Source organism: Sebastes umbrosus, chromosome 12, assembly GCF_015220745.1.
Source record: "Sebastes umbrosus isolate fSebUmb1 chromosome 12, fSebUmb1.pri, whole genome shotgun sequence".
Classification (NCBI taxonomy): domain Eukaryota; kingdom Metazoa; phylum Chordata; class Actinopteri; order Perciformes; family Sebastidae; genus Sebastes; species Sebastes umbrosus.
Genome location: NC_051280.1, coordinates 19,342,687 through 19,369,515, shown reverse-complemented (window position 1 = coordinate 19,369,515; position 26,829 = coordinate 19,342,687). Strand labels below are relative to the sequence as shown.

Below are 26,829 nucleotides of genomic sequence, written 5' to 3'. Positions count from 1 at the left end.
TCGACTCATAAAGTAGTTTTCTGGCGACAAAAAGCGACATTTAGAAGGTGGACTTGTTAATGAGGAAAAACAAAACTAGCCTGACAGCTCATCACTTCATGTCAGCTCCCAGTGACAGCCTGTCCCACTCATTCCCCCGTCTAGTTGTTTGTTTCACAGGGACACCATCAGAATTCATCCCTCTGTCTCCTCCGACCTGTCTTTTTCTCCCCTCCTCTGGCCTGTGACAGATAGTTCAGTACAATCTATCAACCTCAGTCTGCCTCAGTCAAGGCCATAGCTCTGTTGAGCCACGTATGGACAGAGCGCACACACACAACGGCCAGCATCTCTGAGTCCGTCACGCTAAACGGGATAAACATCTGGCGGGGGAGGAGGAGAGAAAAACGGAGGTCAAATCAATCTGCCCTCTGTCTGCAGTACACTGATCCCCTGTCATAGGCTGACCTCTGCAAAACCCAGCAAATGAAACTGCAGTGCTGCATTTGAATACAAAGAGTGCAGCACTTCAGTCTGACTGGAACACAGTGGATGAGAGAACCTGCTGACAGATGAACTCACTGCTGGAGTGAGATGTTTATTCAGATGATCATTTTAACGTTTTGCTTTTTATTTAAATAGAAGTTTACAGCTAATAGTGTAATAATCCTTTAAATAGCCTACGCTAATCTTCTCATTATTGTAAAGCATTTTTCCTTCCGTCTCTATTCAAAATTCAGAGAATTAATATAGCAGCAAACAGCTATTTGCTATGTAAAGATATCGAGGAGTAATGTCTACCTGAGCAGAGTATGACGTCACTCTCCCTCTGTGTGTGTTGTAATCCGAGCTTCTCCGTGCTTTGTTGACATTGCTGGGCTGGCCGCGCATGCCTTTTTAGTGCATGTCCCTGCATGTGGGCATGCCCCACTTGCAAGCTCACAGCCACAACTCTGCACTGATCTCATACGGCGGATACAGCTGATAACCCTGCCAGCCGGTGACGACGGCTATGAAGAGCACCCATCATCCAGTTACCCCCGAGGTAAACACTGTTAGCTCTGGCAACAGTGTTGGCGTTGTTGGCGTTGTTTGCACTGTTAGCCTATGGATGTATTAAGAGAACATACAGCGTTCGAGGCAGGGCCCCGTTCATTTCTATGAAAGTTGCTCAGTGGCAAATGATGCCAAAATGGCTCGATTTCCGACTGGAAATTACCCGGATTTTCCGGCGATCTTCCGCATCCATTGGGCCCATGGAGCAGGCGCAGTAGCGTTTTAATTCACCTCAAAAAAAGTATCCGTTGAGTTACAGACTTCTCTTTCCCAATGTAAGTCTATGGGAAAAAGTATTTTTGGGCCCAATGGCATCACATGACCGACCGAAAGTTGTAGTACCGCCGTTTGGCCGCTACTAAAATTGGGAACAGCAACCGGCGCTCTTCATGGGTGCTTGTGTTAGCCCTGTTAGTCCCTTCAGCTGAGTCGTCATGTTGAGAGCCATTTGGAGGCAATAGAAATGCTCTGAATTTTGAATTTAGCTTCTTTAATGACGTAATAATTTTTGTTTCTTTCTTCAATAAACATATTTACTACATTGAGTTATGACATTAAACAAGGGGCAAAAGAGGAGTCATTAAAAATGTAATCACTGAACCTATAATATTAACAACATTGTGGTTATTGCAAATGGTTTACATTGCAAATCAAGGTCAGACTTTATCTAAAGATGTGGTTTATCTTTCAACCAGAAAATCAATGTTCGAGACCGGTGTTTTGTTTTGTAAGTTACATTTGTGACATGGTTTCCATACTTATGTTGTTTCTGTACATATTTTACTTAGTTAACGTACTTATTTTAAGCTCAACCATGATGTAATCCTAAGTGGTTTTGTTGCCTCAACCTAACTGTGGACGTTACCGTAGTTTTGTTGCATGGTGTACAAATGACATGACACGCAGAATGTCCTTGTAATGTCGTGCTATTTAAATGCCTTCCCCTGAGATTGGGTTGTATATTCCCTCACTTTCCTCTATTGTTAGCCATGCAGATAGTTTGGGTTTTAGTTGACCAGGTTTTGAGATACCTTTCATTGAGATTTATGGTGCCAACCCAATACAGTGTTGGTGAATGGGATATTGTTCGTGGTGCTCACAACAATGAAAAATTACCTCAATGAGATTATTAAAAATGTTAACAGTAATAAGCTTTTCCAGAAACAATCTACAAACCTCCATGTCTAAATAAACTGTTCTTGTGAAAAGTGTCTTTTGACAGTTATTTGGTTGAACCACCACTTTCATGTTATTAATTGGTAGTTTTATGTCACTATTATGAATACAGGGACACAGATTAGTAACAGTAGAGATTGTTCTGCAGTTGGAGTCCCTCTTCTCAAAGCCTCTTTTTAAGTCTAATTCATTCATTCATTCATTTATTCATTATATAATACTGGTTCAATTTAATTAAAGTTCTATTTGCTTTGCTTTGCAATTTTGCATCGTCTTTTCTTATTAATTGCTCTGCCAGCCGAGTGGTGGAGTTGGTGATTGCATTTCGCTTTTTGGAATTCTTTATTGTGATTTTGTTTTTCATATTTAGTTTTCCAATTTGTGGTTTTATTCTGCACCATAAGCTCATTCCAGTCTAATTAAAAAGATGCATCATACCACATTGACATGTAAAATGCATATGTAGTCACACGCAAACACACACACAGACACATATGGTCCAGGATTTGATGGCGGCTGTGACAGCAGAAAAGAACAAAAGCATTCATAAAAAGATGAACAAGCCATCAATAAATGTCACAACGGCGGTGCTCAAAGCTTTTTGCTTGGAGGACTGAAATTGTAAAACAATACTTGGCCGTGGGACAACAATGCACTTGGACATTTGTTATTTAGATAATGACCTCATTCAACGGAAGCACACATCTAGACAGCAGTTATGCAGTCACGCTCACATGCAAACAAACAATAGCGCTAGAGTTAACACATTGACCTTCTACTATTAACATTGACCTTTGAAAGCTATCTTTTCTCCCAGCATGCATCATCAGATCAATAAACATAGCTGCCAGGTGATGCACGGAGCATTATCGGCCTGTTGCAGGCTCAATGACAGAGCACACACACACACACACACATTCACGCACATACAGAAACGCAACAAAGCCCATGTCAAATCCTAAATGTCAAAACCTTGTTCTGCACACAGAATGTGTGTTATAATAGTAATTACACCACTGTAATACACACTCTCCAAACACACTATCACTCAGCATTGACTTGTTGACCATTACTAATTGTTAATCAGCGTTTTGTGTTATGTGGTTAGAAGCAATGAGCACAAGTGAGAAAAGCAATCAACAGTTCCAATCCCATCGCTCTCACTGGAGCAATCCTTCCCTACATTTTATCTGTCTGCCTTTTTTCTCTCATTTTGCCCTCTCATGTTTAGCCTATACCCCTACCATATATACTGTCAATGCAGGTGGCCCAGTCGTCCCTCTGTTGTCATCTCCTTATCCAATCAGAAGCAGACCCCATTACCACACAGTTTCCCAGTCAATGATTTCTCATTTAGACCACACTCCCCAGATCCTCAGCTCATTGAGGGCTTGATGGATGACCTGTCGAATATGCATATGTGTGTGTGTGTGTGTGTGTGTGTGTGTGTGTGTGTGCGTGCGTGCATGTGTAGATAGAGCTTACCCGGGGCACAAGACGGGTGCAGTGAGAAAGCAGATTTAAAAGGACCACTGGGTCATAGTCCCTCAGCACTACCATTCCTAAAAATCTTTCTCAATGACAGCAGTTTCATCAAGTATTCATTTTTGTAAAGAAGAAATTGTATGAATAATACAAAGCTTTGGTAACATGTTTAACTTCTTTATGGAGTTTTTTCAATCCACATACAATAAATGATGTCATACAGATCCCTCCTGATGAAGAAATCATGTTTTCTGATTACTACAAAGTAGCAACCACATCAGTCTGGCTTATCCATATGTTAAAGGTGCAGTGTGTAGGATCTGGCGGCATCTAGCGGTGAGGTTGCAGATTGCAACCAACTGAAGCTTCTCCCGTGTGCTAAGCATGTATAGGAGAACAATTACGGTGGCCAACGAGAAAACGCGAATGGCCCTTTCTAGAGCCAGTGTTTGGTTTGTCCGTTCTGGGCTACTGTAGAAACATGCCGGCCAGCTCCGCGAAGAGAGGACCCGCTCCGTATGTAGATATAAACAGCTCATTCTAATGTAACGAAAATTTCAGTGTTCATTCACAAACATACTTATTAATATTATATTCCATTCCTGCCAATAGATCCTGCTTCAGTGCACCATTCTCACTGTGAGCTTGCAGTCCAAGCAAAACTTCCTCCACTTCTTCTGAGGAGATCCCCACCGTCTCACCGTTCTGCTGGGAAATTTAGTTGTTCAACAGTAATCAAAGATTGACACAAGAGTTGTCTCCCAATTCCACACTACATACCAATTCTGATTTTGACAGACGGAACAACATTTATATGCTATAGGCTATGTCAGTATTCATACAAAAAAAGCTTCATTTTGTTCTACTAAAACACATTTCACAGAGGAAATGGAAGACCTGCTAAAAGCTGGAAAAAAAAGATTACTAAATCGTGGATAGTGGTGAGGCAGCTCAAGGTTGTCTTGGATAACAAAAAAGTATTCAATATTTTGCTCTCTTTTTGTGAGGTTTAATTGTCAATGGCAGTCCAAAGTCGCAGGTTGAATGATGCACAGTTGTTTAAAGGAACAGTGTGTAGGATTTGGTGACATCTAGTGGTGTGGTTGCAGATTGCAACCAACTGAGTAGCCCTTCACTCACTCCTCCCTTTCCAAGACTGCGGTAATACGAGTCGCTGAGTGCAAAACCGTGGTAACGCCGTTCACATCGCTCAGAGGCCATCCTTACCATAATAACACTACTTTAGGAGCAACAGAAGTCAGACAGCAGCTGGTGCTACCACGAAACATGGCAGAGCAACATGGTGGACTCCGTGTAGATATGAAGGGCTCATTCTAAGCGAACGAAAACACAATGCTTCTTAGTCTTACACTACTGAAAAGATATTTATGAATATTATATTACATTTTTGCTAATAGATCCCCCAAAATGTTACACATTGTTTCTTTAATCATTCCCTGTTAGTACAAAATGGTAGTACTGGTTTCTTGTGTACAGTAAAAAACAGTAATCTATGACAGTATATTACATACTAAATACAGTTAGTATGTACTCTAGTATGAAGTTGTGACGCTGCTGGAGACTCCAAAACAAGCTCTGCCTTCATACAATTTCAATTATCACTAAACTGAGCACACTTAATCTTCACATGTTGTTGAACATAATTTCAAAATCATATCAATTTGCCACAATAATGGTGCATAACAAAACAGCACTTATGATCCAGTAAATGGGATCTACGAAAATATCCCTAGTGCTGGTGAGCATGAAGACAGCAGGATTACTGTCAGATTCCCAATTCACTGTAATACAATGTCGAAGATTCTGTAGAGGCCACATAAATCCTGATCACACAAGCACGCTCTAGCCAAAGGAGGGGGTAACCCTGAAACTCATGTGAATTTCACCGCAGGTGCTCTATATAATACCACCGAGACCACAAGAAGCAGAATTAAGCCTTTACTTGGGTCTACTAATTTTCCAGGTTTCACATTATGAAATATCACTGCCTATAATTCCACTACAGTTTGCAAGTATCTTGTGATGAAGCTGAACTGAGATGAGATACGTTACAGCAGTTCACCTAAAGGCTTACAGGACAAAGTGGATCATCCTCTCCTTTTGTCCTCCAAGACAGACAGAGTGACAAGTTCAGCAGACTGACCTCACTCTCTTTCCACAGCTCCAGCCACTCCCAGCTCAACTCCAGGAGCAACATGACAACTGAGAAGGCCAGGGGGTCAGAGGTCATTATGGATCGTTTCAGGTCACAGGAGATGGCTTAAGTCCCTGTGGGTTGCTCAAATGTCAGCTGGATTCATGAAGTGTCATCAGGAATCGTTCCAAGCTGCTGGAAAAGTGTGTCCACACTGTGGCGTTTGTGTTAATTATATATTTGTGTTGCTTTGTGTGCAGCATGAGGAAGGCATGCCTGTTGTTAGAGCACAGCCACTTCCCAGCATTGAGTGAAAACACATCCTGTGGTGCCACACAACACTTGATTTACTGCTGTGATCGGCCATGTAGTGATGCCACAGCGCCTCCTGGCTGGTCAGGATGTGCCACTGCAGTTAGACATGGCTGCACACATTATGAAGCTCACCCTTAGAGGCCGATGCTCAAGGAACATGCTCAAAAATCTTCAATGGGACACATGAGCTATACTTTTCAAAGCAAAGAGATTTTGCAGAACGGAAGAAAAACAAAGGTTTCTTGACAAAATGTAAAGAGTATCGGATGTCATTAACTAAACCAGGGGTTCTCAACCTTTTGCAACTGAAAGCACACTTGTGATTGTCAAAACATTTCCGAGGCACACCTCACAATATCCCATAGAGGGATATTGGTTCTCAACCAATGTTGAGAACCCCTGAACTAAACTAAACTAAACCAAAAGAATTGGAGCAAATATGATTAAAAAAGTTTTCATAAAACGGACACTACGTCCTGACAGTAGTGCATGAGACAGGCAATCAGAAAAAAATCACGTGCCTCTGTGTCCTCTGGTGCTCCTAATGGCATCTGCAAGATTTCACAGACCGGAGGAAAACAACCAATTAGAGCTGAGCTGGAGTCTGCCGTCTCTGAGCAGCTGTCGTTCACTCGCAAACTCCGATCAAACGGTCAAACTAGGCAGCGCTGATCAAATATGAATCAATATTCTGTTTCTGTAATGACTATTTCTCTCCTCAAACGTTTTTCAGAAACATCTTGTAGTGCACTGTTTAGCTGTAAAAATGAGAAAGTTTGTGAGCCGGCAGCCATGTTGAGATCAGTTGAGGAAATACCAATCACCGCCCACCAGCCGGAGTACAGCCAATTAGAACAGCCAATAGGAACGCTCTCTCTCTGAAATGACCTGTGATTGGCCAAAGTCTCCCGTCACCGGCTAGATTTTTTTAAAGCCTGAAAACAGAGCCATGAGGAGGTGCAGAAGTCTAGTTTTCCTGAAAGGTATTTATGGTATTTTTGCCCAATGATGTCAAAAATATTCTGCCTACTGCAGGTTTAATGTAGTTTACTAATGTTGATGATCTCATGGAAACTCTCAATGTGGAAAGTATATAATCTTTTATTGTATCGTTTATGTGAAGTGATGCCAATTTGTGAATTTTCTTAATTGCTGAATTACCTTTTAAAGTAGTATTTCATTCAGATATTTCAATGTGGCAGTTAGATCCCATTCTTTGTTTACATATTGAACTTGATGTGTAACATGCTGTAAGTTTATGTTTTTGTCTTTAGCCTGACACAAATAACATGCTATTTCTACATGTTATTGTCTCTAATTTCCAGAACCAGCATGACAATATAATATCTTATTAGGTTTTAAATATAACACTGCCTATGCTAATACTGTAAGATATGAACCTTCCTCTGTTGTTTCACACTGGCACAAACTCAGCTGCTTCTCAGCCATCATTATTTTTTAATTGTTTAAACTCTGCTGTGACATGTCAACATGCAGCTCATCGTATTAAATACAACGAGATTCACAGTTGCCACTTCTGGTCAGTGCTTTAAAACAAATACTTGACAAGATTAAACGAGGCAGATAAAACATATAACAGGTAAAACACACACAGTTATAAAGCAAATAAAACAGGTAAAGTAGATGTAATAAATAAATATAAACAGAAGTGTTACACTAGAAGTATAAAATGTAAAATAGATGTAATGTAAACAGAGGTAATTGCACTTGTAAAATAGGTAGGGTATATGTAATAAATAAGATGTAAACAAAGGTAGTTGCACTTGAGGTGTATATTGCATCAAGGATATATTGCACAGACAAATGTATTTCACATTCAATGTATTAATATTGCACAAATTCATTGTTTGTTCAGTGTCCGTATGGTACAGGGAAAGAAGCTGTTCGTGAGTCTGGTGGTGCGGGCTTTCATTGACCTGTAGCTCCTGCCAGAGGGCAGCAGGTCAAACAGGTGATGAGCTGGGTGGGAGGAGTCCATGAGAATAGTTGTGAACCCACTGAGGCAGCGGGAGCTGGAGATCTCTTCCAGGGAGGGCAGAGGGCAGCCAATAATCCTCTGGGCCGTGTCTATGACCCAGAGTATACAACATAATAAAATGTATGACAATGGTCAGCAACACATCAACTGCAGTATGTAGGCCTACTTCAAAATAAAAGCATGCCTTTACGACAGGTAAGCCAGTAGAGAGGTGATTTAATGGGTCTAACCTTGACATGCAGCGGTAACGTTACAGGTCTGTTCGTGTCTGCAGCATGGATGTATCAGAAGAACAGTGCTACTGACGCAACTACCTGAAAGTTGTTCAATTTATGTGAGCTAAAACCAGCATACTATGGCTAAAAGTTTCTCCCAAAACAAAACTCTTACATTGAAAATTCTTCTTCTTCTTCTGCGTTTCTATTGTCGGTCTGGAGGTTGATATTCACATTACCTCTATCTACTGGAGTAGAGGATACAGCTGTAGATCAATAAGAAAGCTGTACCTGCTGTGTGTGTGTATGACAGGATTCTTCTTCTTCTTCTTCTTCTTCTTCTTCTTCATCTTCTTCTTCTTCTTCTTCCTTCATGGATCCATTAAATGATATGGCTTAAAAGAATGTCCTCCTTTTATACTTTTAAAGATACTGATTTAAAACATATTTGACTACGATTTAAAACTTAAAACTAAATTGACAAAAACTACCAAATTTATTCCAATTGTCTAACAGACCCCGATTGTTTTTTATTTTTTGTTTTTATTCATCTTTTCCTTTCCTTACATTTTATTTGTTGTGTAATTTATTTTATTTTTATATTATTTTTATACTGTGAAATATATTTGCAGAAATTAATGAAAATTGTAATATGTTTATGTGACTACTGTATTGAACTTTGGAAATAAAGTATGGAAAAATAATCTTCTCATAGATGTATAAGCTTCTTCTTCTCCTTCTCCTTCTTTTGCCTTTTTCCATGCAGCTCTGTTTATCCGTGTTCTGGCCCGCTCCTTTGGTTTATAGATGTTGGGGCTTTGAGGCTTGAGAGCCAGATAATGTTCTGAAAGGTTATTTGAAAATAGCACTTGAGAATGATTTCTCATCACATGATAGAGACCTCCCATCACCTATCCATCTGCACCAAGGCTTACTTCTAGTTATTGAATGTGTTCTGAAATATGAGTGTGGGTTATATGATAATATGTCTCTGTTCAGTTGTATTATTCCTGCCAGCCTCTCCAGGAACAATACTTTCAAAAGCCAAACCCCAGTGCTTTATAAGCCAAGTAATCCTAAACTGTGAACATTTGCTGAATTAGCTTTGGCCTCTTTGACTCACTACATATCTTCTCCTAGAACAGTATCCTCAATAAGACAAGGTAACATTGACCCCTACTGGTGACAAGTAGTAACCAAATCCACCCAAAGTGCATAACTGTGGGATTAAATCAAGGGATGATATCAATTATTTTCTTGCAATTGTTTTATTGAACAGTTTGGATCTTATTCCATTCTCCCTCCAGTGTTATTTTGTGCAACCACCTTCAGGATTCTGGCATCTATCTTTTTTTCAGAATCTACATCCATCACAACAGTCCCCTATAGTCACCCACTACATGTAGCTGTTAAACATGCACTGCCTATGGTACAGATGTTGTGGTGCCCAGGACATACAGTATCATTTAACTGTCTGAATATTACACTTTTTTATTTCAGGGTCAGTCTGGGGCCCATCCCAGCAATCACTGAGCAGCACTTAAAGTAAATCAGAATTTGTGAGGTTAAAAACAAGAGTTTAAAGTTTTTAAGATTTCTGTGTCTTGTAATATTTGTAGTGTTATAACAGCAATGATAAAAAAAAAAAGTATTAAAAAAAAGAGTTGAACACACCCTGTCGGGACTGAGCACACTCACAAAAGCAAAATTCACCACACTTGTCTCTAAACTAGAAAAGAACAAAGCAACCCAAAACCAGCGTGGGCCCTGAATTAGCAGAAGTCAAGTAATAATGTAGACAATACACAGACATTACGAGTGTAGCAGTTACTGTGGACATTCAAATAAAAGTTTAAAACCAAGCTTAAAGTCTCTCTAACCTTTGCTTCTTGCATTAATTCTACTGACCACACCCAGCATCACAACACCCATCCTGACACTTCTACAACATAGTAGGTGGGAGCTCCAACCACTAGAGGTCGACAGACACAAGAGCTTTAGCTGCTATCACTGTTAGTTATACTTATACTACAATATATTGAACAATGTAAACAAAAAGTACAACAACATATCCCGTGAGTTTTTGTCATTAGCACGCAGTCACAGCCTCATATGGGCTGCAGGCAGCAGATCAGTTACAGTTTGTTGTATCTGTTGGCTAATGAGGTTTGCAGAGTTTGGTTGTCATTCATGCATTTCAATCAGTTTTGTCTAGTCAAATTTGTTCTTAGAATCCTAATTTCTATTTCATGTACCCTCATCCCAATTTTGAGTGATCTCATGTTTCCTTAAAATGTAATGAGGCCTTTTCCGCACTGGGTGGCAGTATGCACATTTGTACTACACAACCTGAGGGAGAACTCCATCTGTGTGCTCTTTTTGTAGTTTGACCCATCTCATATTCTGTCATCTGACAGAGGCAATGATGTGAAGCCCTTGATCTCAAATAATAAGTACCGATGTAAAATTATATAACAGCTCAGACAGCTCGGTACTAGAGAGAGCGAGAGAGGGAGAATCAGAGAGGGAGCAGGAGGCTTTAGTTCAATTATGAGGCAGATCAAAGAGCGAGGAAAAAAAGGTGAGAGAATGTGTCTGTTAAAGCCAAAAGGCAAAAGAGCGCAGCGCCCATTTGCAGCCATGTAGGGAGATTTAGATGGAGAACAGCCTCTGTCAGTACTCTTACCTCAACTCCCAGACTTGACACTGATGTTAAAAACTACAGGGTATCTCTATTTCTTTGGATTTTTGGCATTTTTGATTTGAAAACCTGCATCCTTTGTGTAATCCAAATTCAAATAGATGGGATAAAGCAGCTAAGACAATAGGATAACTACTTCAAATACCATGTTTATTCTATCAAATATTCCCTCACTGTAACCTAGCGCTAAAAGATTTGATAAGTTGACAATGGCACCTGCTGCCGAGGAGAGAATAATACATTTATTTGAACTAATTCAGCTACCAAATGAGTTGCTCTTTTAAAAAGGACCTATTATGCTTCTGTGCTTTTTTCCCTTTCCTTTAGTGTGTTATCAGGACCAGCTTAAGGCATAGGCCATAGAGGCGGTCGCCTAGGGCACCACCTTCTGGGGGGGGCGCTGTTCGCCCTTTAAAAAAAAAAAAAAAAATGCCAGTGGGCGCCTTTTTTCATTTTCTGCATTGAGGTAACAAATGAACAAAGAAAGAAAGAAAGAAAGAAATGCACTTTTCACCCCTGTAACTCTCGTAGTGAAACTGATAAAACACTTTTCTGCCAACAATATCACACTTTATTTATTTTACAATATCTTAAAACCATTAGGATGTCTGATGTGTGTTGCGGTTTACGGGGCTAGGGTTTGGGTTCTGGGGGGTTGAACCACTATCCCTCACCCTAGAGCAGCAACGGCGGCGATGAAGGTGGCTCCAAATCTGAATTTTTGTGGATGTAAAAGGTCTGCAAAGTTACAAATCCCAAAGTCCACACCAAAGGGAGTTACTCTCCTCCACAGAAACACTGCTCTTGAACTGCCTGAAACGCCTTGATTGAAGTCTCGCCTTTTCTTCCGTAATGTGGTGATGTCACCAAGAAACACATTTGCATAATACCTAATGCCTAGCGGCTAGTTTGGCACGACCTCAAAGAAAACTAGTTAGAGCGGAGCTGGAGCGGAGTCTGAAGAGCAGACTGGGCTTTTTTCAAACAGAGCGTTTCAGACAGAGGGTGAAAAGAGGTGCTGCAGCACAGTCGGTATGAGAAAAATAAGGCGTCTTTTGAACATTAGAGCATGTAAACATGTTCTAGTAGAAACCCAAAATACAAGTATGCGCCTGAAAATTAGCATAATAGGTCCTCTTTAATGTTTTTTTCCTGAGTGCACAAACCTGGTAGCATGTTACCGTAAGACATGACGGAGCCTGAAAGCAAAGGCGGTTCAGGCTGTATTGAGCTGAGGAGATTTTATTGACAAGTGTTTTGCCCTGTTGAGCTGATATTTCAAATACAGAGACCATGTTACGGGTTGCGAAGCAGTCGCTCATGAAAGTGCTGTGAAGCAAAGGGCAAGCTGAAAGCCAAAAGGCTGAGAATAACTTGGGTGCATATTGTGCGGTTGTGTGTGTGTGCTGTGAGCGAGGCAGAAGGTGAAACGCTTCAGACACAATCGATAGCCGAGAATGTGAATGTGTCTCCTTGTGTGTGTTTACAGAAGCAGCTGAGGGAAGGGGACTGCAGGGAGGTGACTAATAATTTCAGTGAAATTGAATAATACAGTTGTCTCAGTGTAGGGAGATAAGTAGAAATATATTGAGTATGAGATTGATTTTAAAAACAGTTTGAGAGCTGGGACTGTTAAATTTATTCGGACACAGTTTGTCTTTGAATCCCCGTGTTGTGACATCAAACAGACGCCGGTGTGAAGAAGGTCGACCTCCAAGGGCACACTCTGTGTATTTCAGCACTGTTTAGAGGGTGGCACTTGAGATTTATTGTGATATACTTTAATATTCATAATCTTGGTTTAAAGAGGGCTGCTCTGACCCAACTGCTGCATGTTGCTAATGTTTTTTCTCCTGGCATTTTTCACTCCTATAATTTGTAACCTCATGACAGACATGGAAACATTGCAGCTCTGCAGTAGAACCACAAAGCTTCTGGTCACATACTGGAAGCACATTTTGTACATAGCAGAGCTGTATGTGAAGCGTGGCATTTCAGTCTCCCATAGGATCACGGTCAAGTACATACAGTATACACCTTGTTAAAACCATCCTGAGGGAGGTGATCATCCCATTGTCTACACACAGAAACAAGACAAAGCACTTAGTGTTCTCTGAACATGTGGCAGTTGTTTTTTTTTCTTTTTCCCTGTGTGGTAACACCAGACAACAGCTGTCACCTCTGACATCATCACTGGTGTGCGTTGGCCCTTTTTTAGGTGGCAGCGTGCCCCGATGCGCTCTGGGAAACAATTTGGGCAGATGGTATGGACAATTTGAATTTGAAGAAGAGCAAACAACTTATTGTTAAGAAACCTAGATACAATGTTGTTTGTGTGAATTCAGTGGTTTGTGACTAGAATTTAAAACCCTGTTAAGGTCGTCCAGATGTTCGTTTAAAACAATATATCTTATTTTCTCTGTCAAAAACACAAACATAAACACACCCACCATTAACCTCTTAAAACGCAACAGTTTCTCGGAAGTGCTCGCCATCCAATCACCGAAAAATGCAATTCCTGCAGGAATCTCAAAAATCACCGCATGGCTTTTTTTATGGTGTTCCTCAAGGTCTTGGTGTCTCAATGTGGTATTTTGGAGGAATTATTGATCTTTTTTTTAATCAATTCTTGAGTGGTAAAAAAGAAAAAAAGGCATCAAATCTGTTTAAGAAATGGTATCAACACAGAAGAATTTGACACACAGTGCTGAGCTGCATCTCAAATTAATCTTCAGGTTCCCAGCTTTCAGATGATGGAAACCACTTCTATGTGACATCTACTGTTGACTTGTTATCTACTCCTTAACATCCCCCTGTCCCACAAAAGGGGGCGGAATGGAAAGAGGTTAAAGAAACAGGACACAGGCATGTTGAAAATCTTACAATGTATATAATTGACACAAGATTTCAGGTACAACAGCAAATGAGACATTTGTATTTTTCAACCTCTTTCTGGCATCTATCTTCACCATAAGCACAAACTCTCCATAGATTTCTGATAACAACAAAACCAAAGTACATAAAAACAAGAGAATTAAAAGTACTTTTTTTTCCTCATGAATTGGCACCTTTAAGAAATTCCTCTCGTATTCAACTCAGTGTAGAATAAAGCCGTTTTTAAACGGTGGTATAACCAGCTTTGCATTTTTCGCCACCTAATGAATGAGGACAGGATTGAGGTGCACAAGCTGATTTGAGATCAGCACTTTGGACAAACCTTTCTCCTGCCTCTCCTCTCACACACACAGCGGCATTGTTTTTACACTGTTTCACCACAGTTGAACAGGAGACGTCTTGCTGGGCCACATCTATCTGCATACACACATCCCCAATCAATAGTCGTTTCTGGAAGGTGTTGACTCGCGTATTGATCGACCATCTTGTGATGTCTTTGTGCAGACAATGCCATTTATTGGCCTCATAAAAGTGCAGGTTTTATAAAAGGGAGGGGGGACTTTGAGCAACAAATTAATGAGATCAAAAGGTGGAGGAGGAGAGAAGGGGGGGTTGTGCAAATTTCAGCCGATGACATTGTGAGGCAGTCATTGAAACTGAAGTTGTGAGTCGCGAGTCGTCTTTTGAATTGGAATGTCACCATCACAGTTGGAGTCATTTCTCATTCTTTACGGGGCTTAATGTGGACTTTCACATTCATATTCAGATTTTTCTAGACAGGGTCACAAAAAGAAGACCCATGTGGTGCTCTTACTAATTGTTCTTTGCTCAAAATGTTTTTTTCCCCCCAGTGGACCATCTGATATCGCTCTATTTCTCTTTTTGAATCTAAAAATGGACCCCAACCCCAGACAAAGTGTCAAAGGCAGTCACAGGCAGATTTCTTTAACCAGGGACGAACAGAAAGACACACACACATACACACATTAATTAAGCATGTCGAGAAAAATGAAAGAAAATATCATCAAAGTAACATGTCAGGTTATGACAACAGCCTCACCCATTTTCAGAGCAGTAATTATCTGACAGATGTGCTTCTCAAATGTTGACAGAGCCCCCAACAAAATTAATTGGATCTGCTGTAATATCAACTGTTAGGTGCATATACAGAATTTTCTTTTCATAAAATGAATCATGGTGGATTGTCCCAGTGTACAACTGAAGCAACAACGTATTCTAAAATATGTGTCCATTTACACATATGTACAATACTTATAGAGATTGTGAGTTATTACAGTAGTAGGTTGAAAAATGAGCTATATTAATCTCCCGTTGCTGTCAGTTGAATCGCACTAAGTCAGACAATGTCAGTCCAATGCATTTTAAATTTCCGCGCCATCCAAACGAGATATATAAAAGCTCCATCGTCTGTCCCTCTTTTTGCTCTTTCAATCGAAGACAAGTCCACACATTCCCACACAAACACACATGCAAGCGTCGTCCCATCGTCCTGCAACGCGGCGTTCTTAAACGAGAGCTTTGACGTTTCTTTGAATTAAAATGTGTTTCCTCATCAGGGAAAAGCCTTTCACTGTGTTCCCACAACACTCCCAGTAAGGTTGACACATAATGAAGCACTGTGTCATTGTCATATTGCCTTGCCACCATGTAGAAGCCAGAGGAACACTTTAAAGGTAATTATAACTGATGAGCGGGGAGAAGGGGGGGAGGGAATAAAGAGGCACTGATATAGAAAAGTTGCAGAAAAATGGAAGGCAGATATGGATACGCTTTGACAGACGATGAATGAAATAAGAATTATAGCATACAATGATCCGGCTGTTATAAAATTTTGATACGTAATTGGCTATTTTTTTTCTAGAAAACAACAAAGAAGAAAAGAAAAATATGTACACTGTCGTGTCTGCCATACAAATAGTAGTACGATTCAAAGACGTGCATGGTGTGGCTTTTACTGCTGCAATTAGACAAAAAAAGCATGACATTGCTAGTTGCAATTATGATGCTGCTAATCACAGGAGCGCTGGGCCCTTGCAGGGAGCACACAAAATATATTTTTGCTCTGCTGTGCACATAAAAAGAATACTGAAAAAAGCGCTACATGACAGCAGTGTTTCTGCTACACGTCTCCAAAATCACAAACTGTTAATCCTTTGCTGTGATGGCAATCTTAAACCCCCGTTCCACATACAGTTCTCTATAGTGGGAAGCTGCTGTCATCTGAGACCTGGCCCGGCCCAGCATGTGTTCTGCTTACACCAGACTCTCGAGTTGATCCCACACAGCCAGCAGGGTCTGGAGAGAGAGTGAGATCCGCCCCAGCAGGGGGAGGCAGGGGGAATGTAGGGATGAGTGGATGAGTGGATGGAGTGGCGGACGGGTCACGTTACTCCCACATTAGACGATCATGTCGGTGCGAATGTGATCACGGCTTTTATTACAGCTTACATGATGAAATGGCGAAAAAGTGCTGACGCGGAGTGCTCGCATCCTCGCCGCGAATGTAAGCGTAATGATATTGTGAGGCTTAATGCATTAAGAGGTCTGCTGGGTCGTGCTGTCCAGATTATCCCCCTTTAAAAGTCATCGATATTGTATTTCATTTAAGTTTGTGGTTTGCGTAGGTTTTCTATAAACATTGGGGAGCGATTAAACCACTCTGGGGTCTGTTGTGACTTAATGATAAATAAATAATTCTACTGGACACAAGTGCTGTTTTTTAAAAGGAGTGGAATAACAAATCTGAGCGCCACTGCAAAGCCCCATTCTCCCTCTCCCCGTGGTGTCAACACCAACATACTGTTAGCAATATAGTCTTACACATGTCTTAGGTACAGATATAATCTCAGAGAACCCAAACACCAGAAACAAAACATTAGAAGATGCGAAAAAGACCAGCTCTAATGGTGTCATAATATAGCAAGAAATAAAAGAGCAGAACCAAAACATTTATGAATACTCGTAATTCCATTTTTGCTCTAATCCAAAACCAAAAGGAAGTCCATCCAAGTGATTTTTTGTTGTTTCCTTTTATGTATTTAGTTTTGGCAAAGTAACTAACCCCCCAACATCTCCTCCCTCCCCTTTCAGACTCTCCCCAACCTCCGTGTCCCAAACTCAGTCCCAGTTGGTAGAATTCCCCCGTCAATTATCGCCGGAGCAGCAGAATGAGCAGTGGAAGCAGGTAGATGGCGATGCAGGGGAGGTTCTGGTGGGCGTTGTTGGCGCCTTTCACCTGCTTGTTTTCTGGAAGGTACGGGTAGAGTATGGGTCGTTCTGTGACGGGGACGATGGGGCGCGAGTCACGGGAACACATCTCGTCGGCGCACGTGCCGCTTCCTGAACCGCTGACATCATCACCTATAGACGGAGGGTCAGGACGTGAGTTTAATGGTACGACACTCATGCAATTTACAAATGGTGTTGCTTATGTATTCATAGAATTTACATATAAAGACCACTGTCACATACTCATGCATATTAAACATACTGTGCATATGCCAGTGAGAAATATGAGGTTCACTGTCCAGATGCAGGGAAACCAGAAAATGGATGAGAGTTTTACTGCCAGCATCACCTCGTGTTACTTACATTATGTGGTACAAAATATGACCTCAATTATTCACAAAGGCACTTTGATTTATGCCAAGCCTTTTTATACCTTCATCTTAATTCCAAATGTACCGTTTGCCTTTTTGCTAGAGTTTGTACAAGGTAAGATGTAAGAAGTGTGCTGTCTCCTCAGATGGAGTTACTTCCCGTAATCTAGACCTTGTTAAAAAGCTTCCAATCATCAGTGAGTCATCTGGGATGAAGTTTGTTGTGAATGTTATTTAGAAACTTCCGGGCTGCGATAGTAAAAGTACTCACTGGTGTCCTGAAAGTCCACATCCTGGCCGTTGAGAGCATTCTTCAGGCGGTGCGTCATGATCTTCAGCTGCATGATCTGCTGGCGTATTGTCATGTCTGGTTTGGTGATGTCGATTTCCACTTCAGGGTTGTTGATCTGGCTGGCGAGGCCATCGCCCATCACCTCGGGAAGGTACCTGGTACACATTAACATTTGATTAACATGTGAAGCACATCATCATCATCATCATCATCATCACAGTTAACTGGAGATGATGTAGCTTTTGCTGAACGGTGGACTCAGTGACTAAAAGTGGCACATTGAATGTCCTTCATTTCCCAGGATTCTGTGGAGTTGCTTTAAAGACATCATCATTAGGTGATCAAACTAACATTGGTGGCACCTATGCAACTACACTGTAAAAAGCTAGTAGCCAACCGGTGTTAAAACTAGAAGAAGAAGAGAACTAGACCAAAAGCAGGAAACAACTAACATGTCTCTTGGTGAGATACGGTGTGTTTACTTCTCGTTTTCTGTTCGTTCTGTAACAAGCTGAAACTAATGTAACAGTAGCATAGTCATAAAATCAGCTCAATAATGTACAAAACAATATCTATCTAAAGTTTGCTAACATTAAAAAAAAAACAAGAGTGTATTGTATTGAGAATGGATGTGTTTTATTGCTTATGAATTTTTTCATTTGTAGGTGTAATATTGTAAAATGCCTTCTTTCAAAACATACTCAGTCTAGTCTTTACTATGAAAACTCATTACAATTGCATGTATAAATAATGGAAAAGATATTTGATTTCTGGGACTTGTTCAACAGTTTTTATACAGTTGACTGACTGTATTCCTAAAAGAAAAGAAAAAGTATGTTTTGTAAAAAAAATAAGTCCTTCAGATGTCTTATCACCGCAGTAGCACATAACAGTACCATTATATTGTACATTAAACACCATAATTTTGTCATGCCAATATTTGTACTTTCACATCTTATTTTGAAACCCATTTCTTTATCGGGTTATATGCCTTACCTGGCACGATTCATGCCATTCCAACACTTATCCTCTGCCCCTGTTCCAGTGGCCACTCTGTCGCTGCAGAGGATACCGGGGAGAGAAACCCAGTACGGCTGCATGTCCCTCAGTCTCATGGTTACGTCAGACACCTGAGGCAGAGTTGACAAGAGCAGATTCATGAGCTTTTTACACTTTGTTCAAAATCGCAGCATGATGGTGCACTCAAACAGGAGAGAAAGAAAAGACTGCTGCTTCCTCAATAACCAACTGCAGTGCTCAGTCATCTGACTCATTCACCCATCCAAGCATTCATTCCCATCTAATCACCCCATAGTTGTCTGTGTAAAGGTGAAACGAACAGCGAAAAGGGTTTAATTGCCCATGATGAGCGATGGCTCTTGCACCATAAACCGTCACTATGAACGGGCCGGACTAGGCCATCGGAGAGCAATAACAAGGACACAGATTCAGTCGCATAAATACTAACCAGTTTGTCCATTTTGTTAGTGCTGGTTCCCAATTTGTCCTCCACTGTAACCTTCCCTCTCTTCATGTCCACGCCTCCTGTGTTGCTGCTTCCTCCCTCTCTGATGTTGCCACACGCCTGGAACAACTGGGGCAAAAGAGAGTGAAGGAAAGACAATACATGAACAAAATGTTTAGAGTTTACTCTGCTTTCAAGACACTGTAAGAACCAGAACAGAAGGTGCTTTTTCATGTAAGTCATCTTCAACTAGTAACTAGAACTGTAAGGCTTCAGACTCTCTCCATAAACTTCATTTTCCCACTATATACAGTATAGTTCATATTCTGGATCTTTATTCAGCCGAGTAGACCATTATCAGGCGTTATCAGTAGTTATAAACCCCATAGATGTGGGTCAAAAGGGCCCTGCTACACCCACCAGTAGGTTTTATCATCGAGTCACATGAAATCACAGAAAGAAGGAATAAAAGAAGATGACAGCAACCTCTATTATCTGGAGTAATTATGACAGGAGCAAAAGCGGAAGTGAGGTGCTGTAGTATAGACAGTGTAAAGCTCCATATGGAGTGGTGGTCAGGGGCACCCTTTAGTGACAGTATGTGACAAACGAACCCACCCGAGGGGTTATTTGACGGTTGGAGCAAATTACGTAGTATTAATAGTGTTAGAGTCAGCTAAGGGCAGGTGGGGGTGGATGTGGATAGGTCAAACAAGCTTACAACCAGGAGAGTGGTGTTCGTGTCCCATGTGGAACTAAAAGTAACGCTGACTTATTTTGTCATGTCAGTCGTTAGTCGCGTGACTCCTTAGTATCGTCAGTCCCGTTGGTCCCGTGAGTCGTTAATCAGTGAATTAACGTCAACCAGGAACATTTCCTAACCCTAACTAAGTGGCTGTGTTGCCTAAACCTAACTTCCTGTGAAAACGGAAGTTTATTTTGAAACGACACTATGCATGTAACGAGTGTATATTGACACGCCGTCCCCGGTCCGTCCAAAAGTAACGCAAGAGGGACACCCAGTGCGTCGGTGTCCAATGCCGAGGTGCACTGACGAGTTGGGAGTGAGAATGTGTTGATGGGACACGAAACACAGGGCTTTCACGCAGGAGACTGGGGTTTGCATCTTGTGTGAAACCATCAACATGTAGTTGTCTTTGTGTTCACAAGCGTTAAGTTTTACTTTCACTTTTTATTTTAAGCCAAAACACAACCTTTTTCCCTAACATTACATAAGTGGTTCTGTTGCCTAAACCTAAAGAAGCTGTTTTGTTTGTGTTCAAAACGTTTCTTACAGTTTTACAATTTGTTACGACGTGTTGCTTTTAAGTTTCTCTTTCACTTTTACAATATAGAAGGCATAGCAGGCCCCTACTGACCCACATCTATGGTGCTTATAGCGACCGATAACGCACATTTAATGACCTGATAAGAGTCAAATTGGGTGCTCATGATGCTGAAACCAGCTCTCTGAATACAAGAGCTCAGCAAAACATTTTGTTTGACCAACTTATCTATAAGTACACAAAGAACCTTTGAGCATATTAGTACAAACACAAATCTCTACCTTTGAAAGCCAACAGCGACAAGCGGTGCTGGTTATTTGCATGACCCCAAGAATCAATCACAGCGTCGCTCCAGCAAAATGATTCACAGCTCAGAAAGCACTACTTGTCCCTATGGGGCTTACATTTTTATAAATGGAGCCCAGGGAATACAGTAAGACTGCAGTCAATCTGTCATCCAATCTGGCCTGCTTTAGAGGAGCCTCAAGCCTTTGAACCTTCACACATAACTATAAAATAATCCTGTTTTAAGCTTCCAGTCCTGTCTGTCAGCAGCATAGCTCGGTGGTGTTGTGTGGTTCACAGCAGATTGAATAATGGACATAAAAACATGGCGTTGACTCGGTTACAACAGAGTAGTGGCGGATAGACCTCAAGCACATTTACTTATGCAGTTTCTACATCTGTATATGGTATGTGTTTATGGGGAAAGTACAAAACACAACATATGGCTTTTGATGTCAACAGATTATGTAAATAGGAGATAATCTATCCTACACTGTGTCTACCATAATACCAGACTGTGGACATGAATTGACTTCTATGGGATCAACACAGCACTTTCCCCCAGAGATGAAGATCAGAAGCTGAAGCTGTGTGTGATTACCATACTGAACCAGGTCAGAGGCAGTCCGCCAGGCTACGGCTCACCTCAAGCCAGCCCGGCTCTTTAACAGCCAACTAGCACAGAGGAAGCTTTGTCTTTTCCTCTCACCATCTAACACTGTTTTCCACCTTCACCAAGTCAGATTTCCATTGCTGCCAGCGCCTTTTAAGGATCATATAAAACTGTTGCTCAAACACCATTTAACAGTGAAGTAAACGCTTGGCCTGCAGGCTCTGTCATGACTCACATCCTTTTATGTTAAATCTGGTATATGGAGCCTTAATGTAGTGGTAGGATAGGTGTTAATTGTACAATCAAATGAATGTAGGAGCTTTAGGGTAGCATAATGAGAGGAGATACAGTCTTTGAACTGATGGATCCAGGGTGTGTGTCAGTTTTACTTCTTCACTATTACTTCTACTGCTTTACCAAGCGACATGAACATTTCTGAAAATTATTTCTCTTTAAAATTAAATATTCATAACTAAATAAGCAACGATCATCTAATATGCTCCAGCGGGACTATGTGGGTGTTCTTTGAACAGATTTGACTGACAGTCGCCCGGTTACATAAGCAAACAATAACACGATCTCAGTTCTATTCCAACATTTCTAAATTCTGATTGGTGCGTGGAAGTGAGTGACATCACATTTTTTTCCCAAGAGTCCCACCTACTTCAAACCACCGAGAAGAGCACGGACAAAAACACAAATACAGAAATCTCTCGTGAAAACATAAAATAAAACTGTTGTAACGGTTTATGTGGGACCATCTGCCTCGTAGAAAGAATCGAGATAATGGGTTTTCAGGGCCTTATAAAATATAGTGCCAATCATTATATGAATATATGCTTGCAAATTTGACTTTGATTTACTTCCCTCAAGCAGGAAAAAAGATATGCATATATTTAAGTTTAACTAGAGATGAGAAGTGTGCGCATACTGTATGCCATGAGGCTGCCATGGACTGGCTGATGGACGATCTCACCTGTAGCTGCAGTTTTTGCTTTTTGCAACAAACTACTGTTTGGCTTTTTAAGATATTTTTCAAATATAATTGAACATTGGGTAATCATTTTGCTATGACTAGAGCAACACGTTAAAGAGGATCTATCATACTTTAGTGCTTTTTCTCTTTCCTTTAGTGTTATATTGTTTTTTTGTGCATGTAAAAGGTCTGCAAAGTTCCTAAGCTTAAAGTCCACGCCAAAGGTAGAGTTACTTGCCCCCCACAGAAACACTGTTCCTGAACTGCCTGAAACACCGAGGTTGAAGTCCCGCCTTTTCTTCCGTAATGTGGTGATGTCACCAAGTAACACATTAGCATAATACCTGCCTAGCGGCTAGTTTGGAATGCCTTTAAACAAAGCCAGTTAGAGCGGAGCTGGAGCCGAGTCCGAAGAGTTTGGTCCAGCTGACCAATCAGAGCAGACTGGGCTCAAACAGAGCGTTTCAGACAGAGGGTGAAAAGAGATGCTGCAGCACAGCCGGTATGAGAAAAATAAAGCGTTTCTTGAACATTAAAGCACGTAAACATGTTCTAGTAGAAACCCAAAATGCAAGTATGCGCCTGAAAATGAGCATAATAGGTCCTCTTTAATAAAACAGTCATAAAACTTCCACTATCACCTCATTTGAAAATGGCATGCATTCTGCACCTCATGCACTGGTACATTAGTTTCCTCTCAGAAAAAGCTTTTATGATAGAACCAGAGTTATCTCCTCACAGTTGTGGCGCAGAGTACACTACTTTAAAAATCAAGGAAATGAGTGATTCTATTGGTCATGGCTGAAGCAACACCATCACAACTACTAATACTAATATGTTCTAATGATGTTGATGTATGTTACAGACCTGCACAGCTCTTTGTCTTTAAACAAAATAAGAAATGACAAATGAGTTGCCATGTGCAGAGATCTGTAATTACAGTGTAAAGTTAGTACTATTCAAATATTATGGGATATGACATATGTTTTGACACATGTTTGCAGCCTATGGTTTAACTCATAATATCATATGACATCTTTTTCATGAACTCTTCTTTGTATTCTGTGTAGTATTAACAGTTTGTATGGTTTAGTCAGCTGTATGTGTGTACCAATGTGTGCTCTGACCTTGCTGTTGATGGTCTCCATATTATCCATCATGGTAAACATGGCTTCTGATATGCGAGTGGGGAGGGAGAGGACCACGCTATCCACACCAGATGGGCCATCAAAACGTCCAGCCACCTGAATCATTGTTTCTACAAAACACAGGAGGTACAATTAGCGTGAAGACAGTGTGAAATGGTTCATATGTCGTATATTGGATTCTTCTGTATTCACTGCACAAAGTAACATCATGTGTCGGGCGAACCTTTGAGCAAACATATGGCTGAATTGGATGCATGTGTGAATGTGTGCATGCTTCCCACCTGCCAAATGCCTCCACTCGGTGTTGAGGTCAGCCTGGTTGGCCAGACAGCCCTTCATAACGTTGCTGCAGTAGTTGGCACAAGGTCTGGCGGAGGCCATGCCGCGGCAGTGGGGACAGTAAGTCATCTTCATCATGGCCCGCATGCAGTCCGGGCTCAGCACCACCTGGGGTAGGGCACGGGCAAAAATAAACACACACCACCTGGATGAAAAATTACTGTTCTGTCAAGCATATATGATGTAATAGTCTAAAAGATAAAAATGGCAGCAGCAGTTGATCAAACTGTACATCAGACAACTTTCACTGTTAACAGCCCTGCTGCTACTGTACAGGAGAATTTCAGTTATAGTAAGATGTGAAGATGGAAATTTCTTTAGCCAGACAATGACAGTGGCAGAACCGTGGGAGGTCACCTCCCATGGTGACCTTTTTTTCAGTTTGCACCAGACTTTCATTCAGCACAGTTTCCTTGGAAACCACTTTGGGAGAATTCGCTTTTTGTTTCACATGCGATGAAAAGGCCCTGACATTCATACAAGTATTCTCAGTCCCTCACTCCATCCTTCCTGCTTCTTCCATGTCTCTCTCTATCCCACAAGGCTGTTCCCCCAGGAAAGGGCCTCGGTGCGTGAAAAGTAAAACTGGGTTAATACCAGTAAGCTCTGTTCACAAGAGAGTACAGCTATGCATACAAAACCTCAGGAAGTGTGTGTGTGCGTATGAGAGAGAGAGAGGTGGAACGAGCCCAGCTACGCATACAAAGCTCCTCTAAGCTGACATCTGGGCCAGCCTGATGCTTTTCCTGGAAACAGTTCTTCCAACAGCAAAGTCACAGTTAAAACCAGCTTTTAACAAATATACAGTGGAAATAGCACAACAATAGGGATCAGGTGGGAAAACAAATCATAGATACGTTGAACGAGTGTTGTAGTACTTGAGACCACTTCTTGAAGGTTTTGTCTCGGTCTCAGACAAAAGAGGACTCAAGATTTTATTTCAAGACCACAACTGCGGGGATATTACTAAATTGATGAGATAACTAAAACACACTAAAACACTAAACTGATTTACTTGTTAACATCATTACTGTGATGTGTGATTACTTTATCAAGACATTTCTCTTGGTATACGTATACATAAACACACATACAGTATAGATGGCAATAAAAGAGGTGAAAGAAGAGGAATCTTGTGTTTTGATGGGAATGTGGATCTTTCACATCAATTTCAGGAGTGCCTATGGTCTGCATGTTCCACATTTTATCTTAAGCGTGCCATGCAGTGTGGGACTCGCACTGGTCTGGTCTTGGTCTTGACCACAGACTGTATATAAAGATGGACGAAGCGTCTCACTTCCTCCCACTGTACAGAACTGAAGCCAAAATATCCCGGATACGAGAGCTGCCATGTTGAGATTTTGATGTCTTGTGGAGCCAGTCTGCGCCGTAGTGATCGGGCGGTGGAGCCGCGGTATCGAGGTCACCCGCCCAAACCAATCGCGAGCCAAGCACGGCCGCAGCTTGTCAGCGAGAGAGACTAACAGCTGTCAATCATCACGTTTCACTCCCTTTTTATAAACTCAAATAACTAATTAAAACCAAAGGAAAAATGAACTTACATCAGCGTGGTAAGAACTACCTAAAATGACAGAAACCATCTTTGGGGGAATTTATTTGGCATGTATTTGACTTTTTAGTTTGGCCCATGTCCCATCCGCTAACATGGAGGAGGCGGGCTTTATGACCTATACTGCAGCCAGCCACCAGGGGGCGATCGAGATGTTTTGGCTTCACTTTTAGGGAGCTGTCATGTCATTCTCAGATCACGGAGAGTAAGATATAATCAACACTAACAGAGGCAGCTCATCTGCAGCACTTGTACGTCATGGTGTAATTTATTGTGTGCATCTTAGTATTGTATACAGTTTATAGTTCTTTCCAGATTTTATTTTGTGATCCACACTTTCTCTCAACTTTAAATACATTATTTCATCAGTTCTAGTGTTGAAAAATTGGTTGTAAAGTTTCAAACAACCTTCATTGTGGTCTGTTTTCAGTCTTTTTTTTCTTGGCTGTATTCAATGACTATTTATGGCTGTATCAACCCAATTTCCCCACAAGATTTAATCTAATCATATTTGATCTACATAAGGCAAAAGCAATTTATTTTGACACTGTTTCAACTCTAAATTAAATCTTAAACCACATTAGAAAAAAAATATATAATAAGCCTAAATTAGTAAATGCATCTCTGATGTATAAAAGAGATCTGAATTAGGTAATTATTACCAGTTGTGCAAGGAGGACAGTATAAAGTGAAAAGCAATAACCACACACCACATTCCCAGGCTTAATCTCAAGTCATATGAGACATGAGTCAGATCCTCACTCCTGCCCTCCTTTCCTCCCCTCCTTACCCTACCACTCATTAGCCAGGGATGAGTCAGACGAATGCCTCTTCGCTGAGAGAGAAGAGTGAGGGAAGGGAGTGTGCAGGGATGAGTGGAGAAAAAGACTGAAAACGAGAGAGCGATAGGGGGATGTTTAAAAAGCTTCACCAAGGGCGTTGGCAGGGGAGTAAAAAAAAAAGCCAGGGTGATGTTAATGAAATGCTTATTAAGGAGAGACAGTCATTAATCTTGTTTCTGTTACATCATCCATACAGTATTAATGCTGGGAATCCCAGGCCGGGCACAACAGACACGACACAGTGTGTAACTCCTCCGTGGTGCTAATTGGAGGTTGATGTAGACAACTTCCTCGGTAACCTTGGAGCGGCGGCGCACCAGGCGCTGTGAAGGAGGGGCCGTCAAATTAGAAACAGTAATAAGACTCATAGACCCTGTCCAGTAAGGCTGTAACTGAGGATTGCTTTCATTATCGATG

The 26,829-nt window shown here is 41.1% G+C and overlaps 1 protein-coding gene across 1 annotated transcript in view; it reads right to left on the bottom strand.

The window, feature by feature from the left end:
- Nucleotides 1-13,949: 13,949 nt before the first annotated feature.
- The window catches only part of gpc1b (glypican 1b), a 79,638-nt gene continuing 66,758 nt past the window's right edge, over nucleotides 13,950-26,829 (bottom strand). Inside the window, exons 6-11 of the mRNA XM_037786793.1 lie at nucleotides 23,943-24,108; nucleotides 23,641-23,771; nucleotides 19,357-19,482; nucleotides 18,885-19,018; nucleotides 17,868-18,043; nucleotides 13,950-17,357 (exon numbers count right to left, since the gene is read on the bottom strand). Coding sequence (XP_037642721.1) covers nucleotides 17,146-17,357; nucleotides 17,868-18,043; nucleotides 18,885-19,018; nucleotides 19,357-19,482; nucleotides 23,641-23,771; nucleotides 23,943-24,108 — 945 coding nt within the window. The 3' untranslated portion in view covers nucleotides 13,950-17,145. The remainder of the gene's footprint in view (nucleotides 17,358-17,867; nucleotides 18,044-18,884; nucleotides 19,019-19,356; nucleotides 19,483-23,640; nucleotides 23,772-23,942; nucleotides 24,109-26,829) is intronic.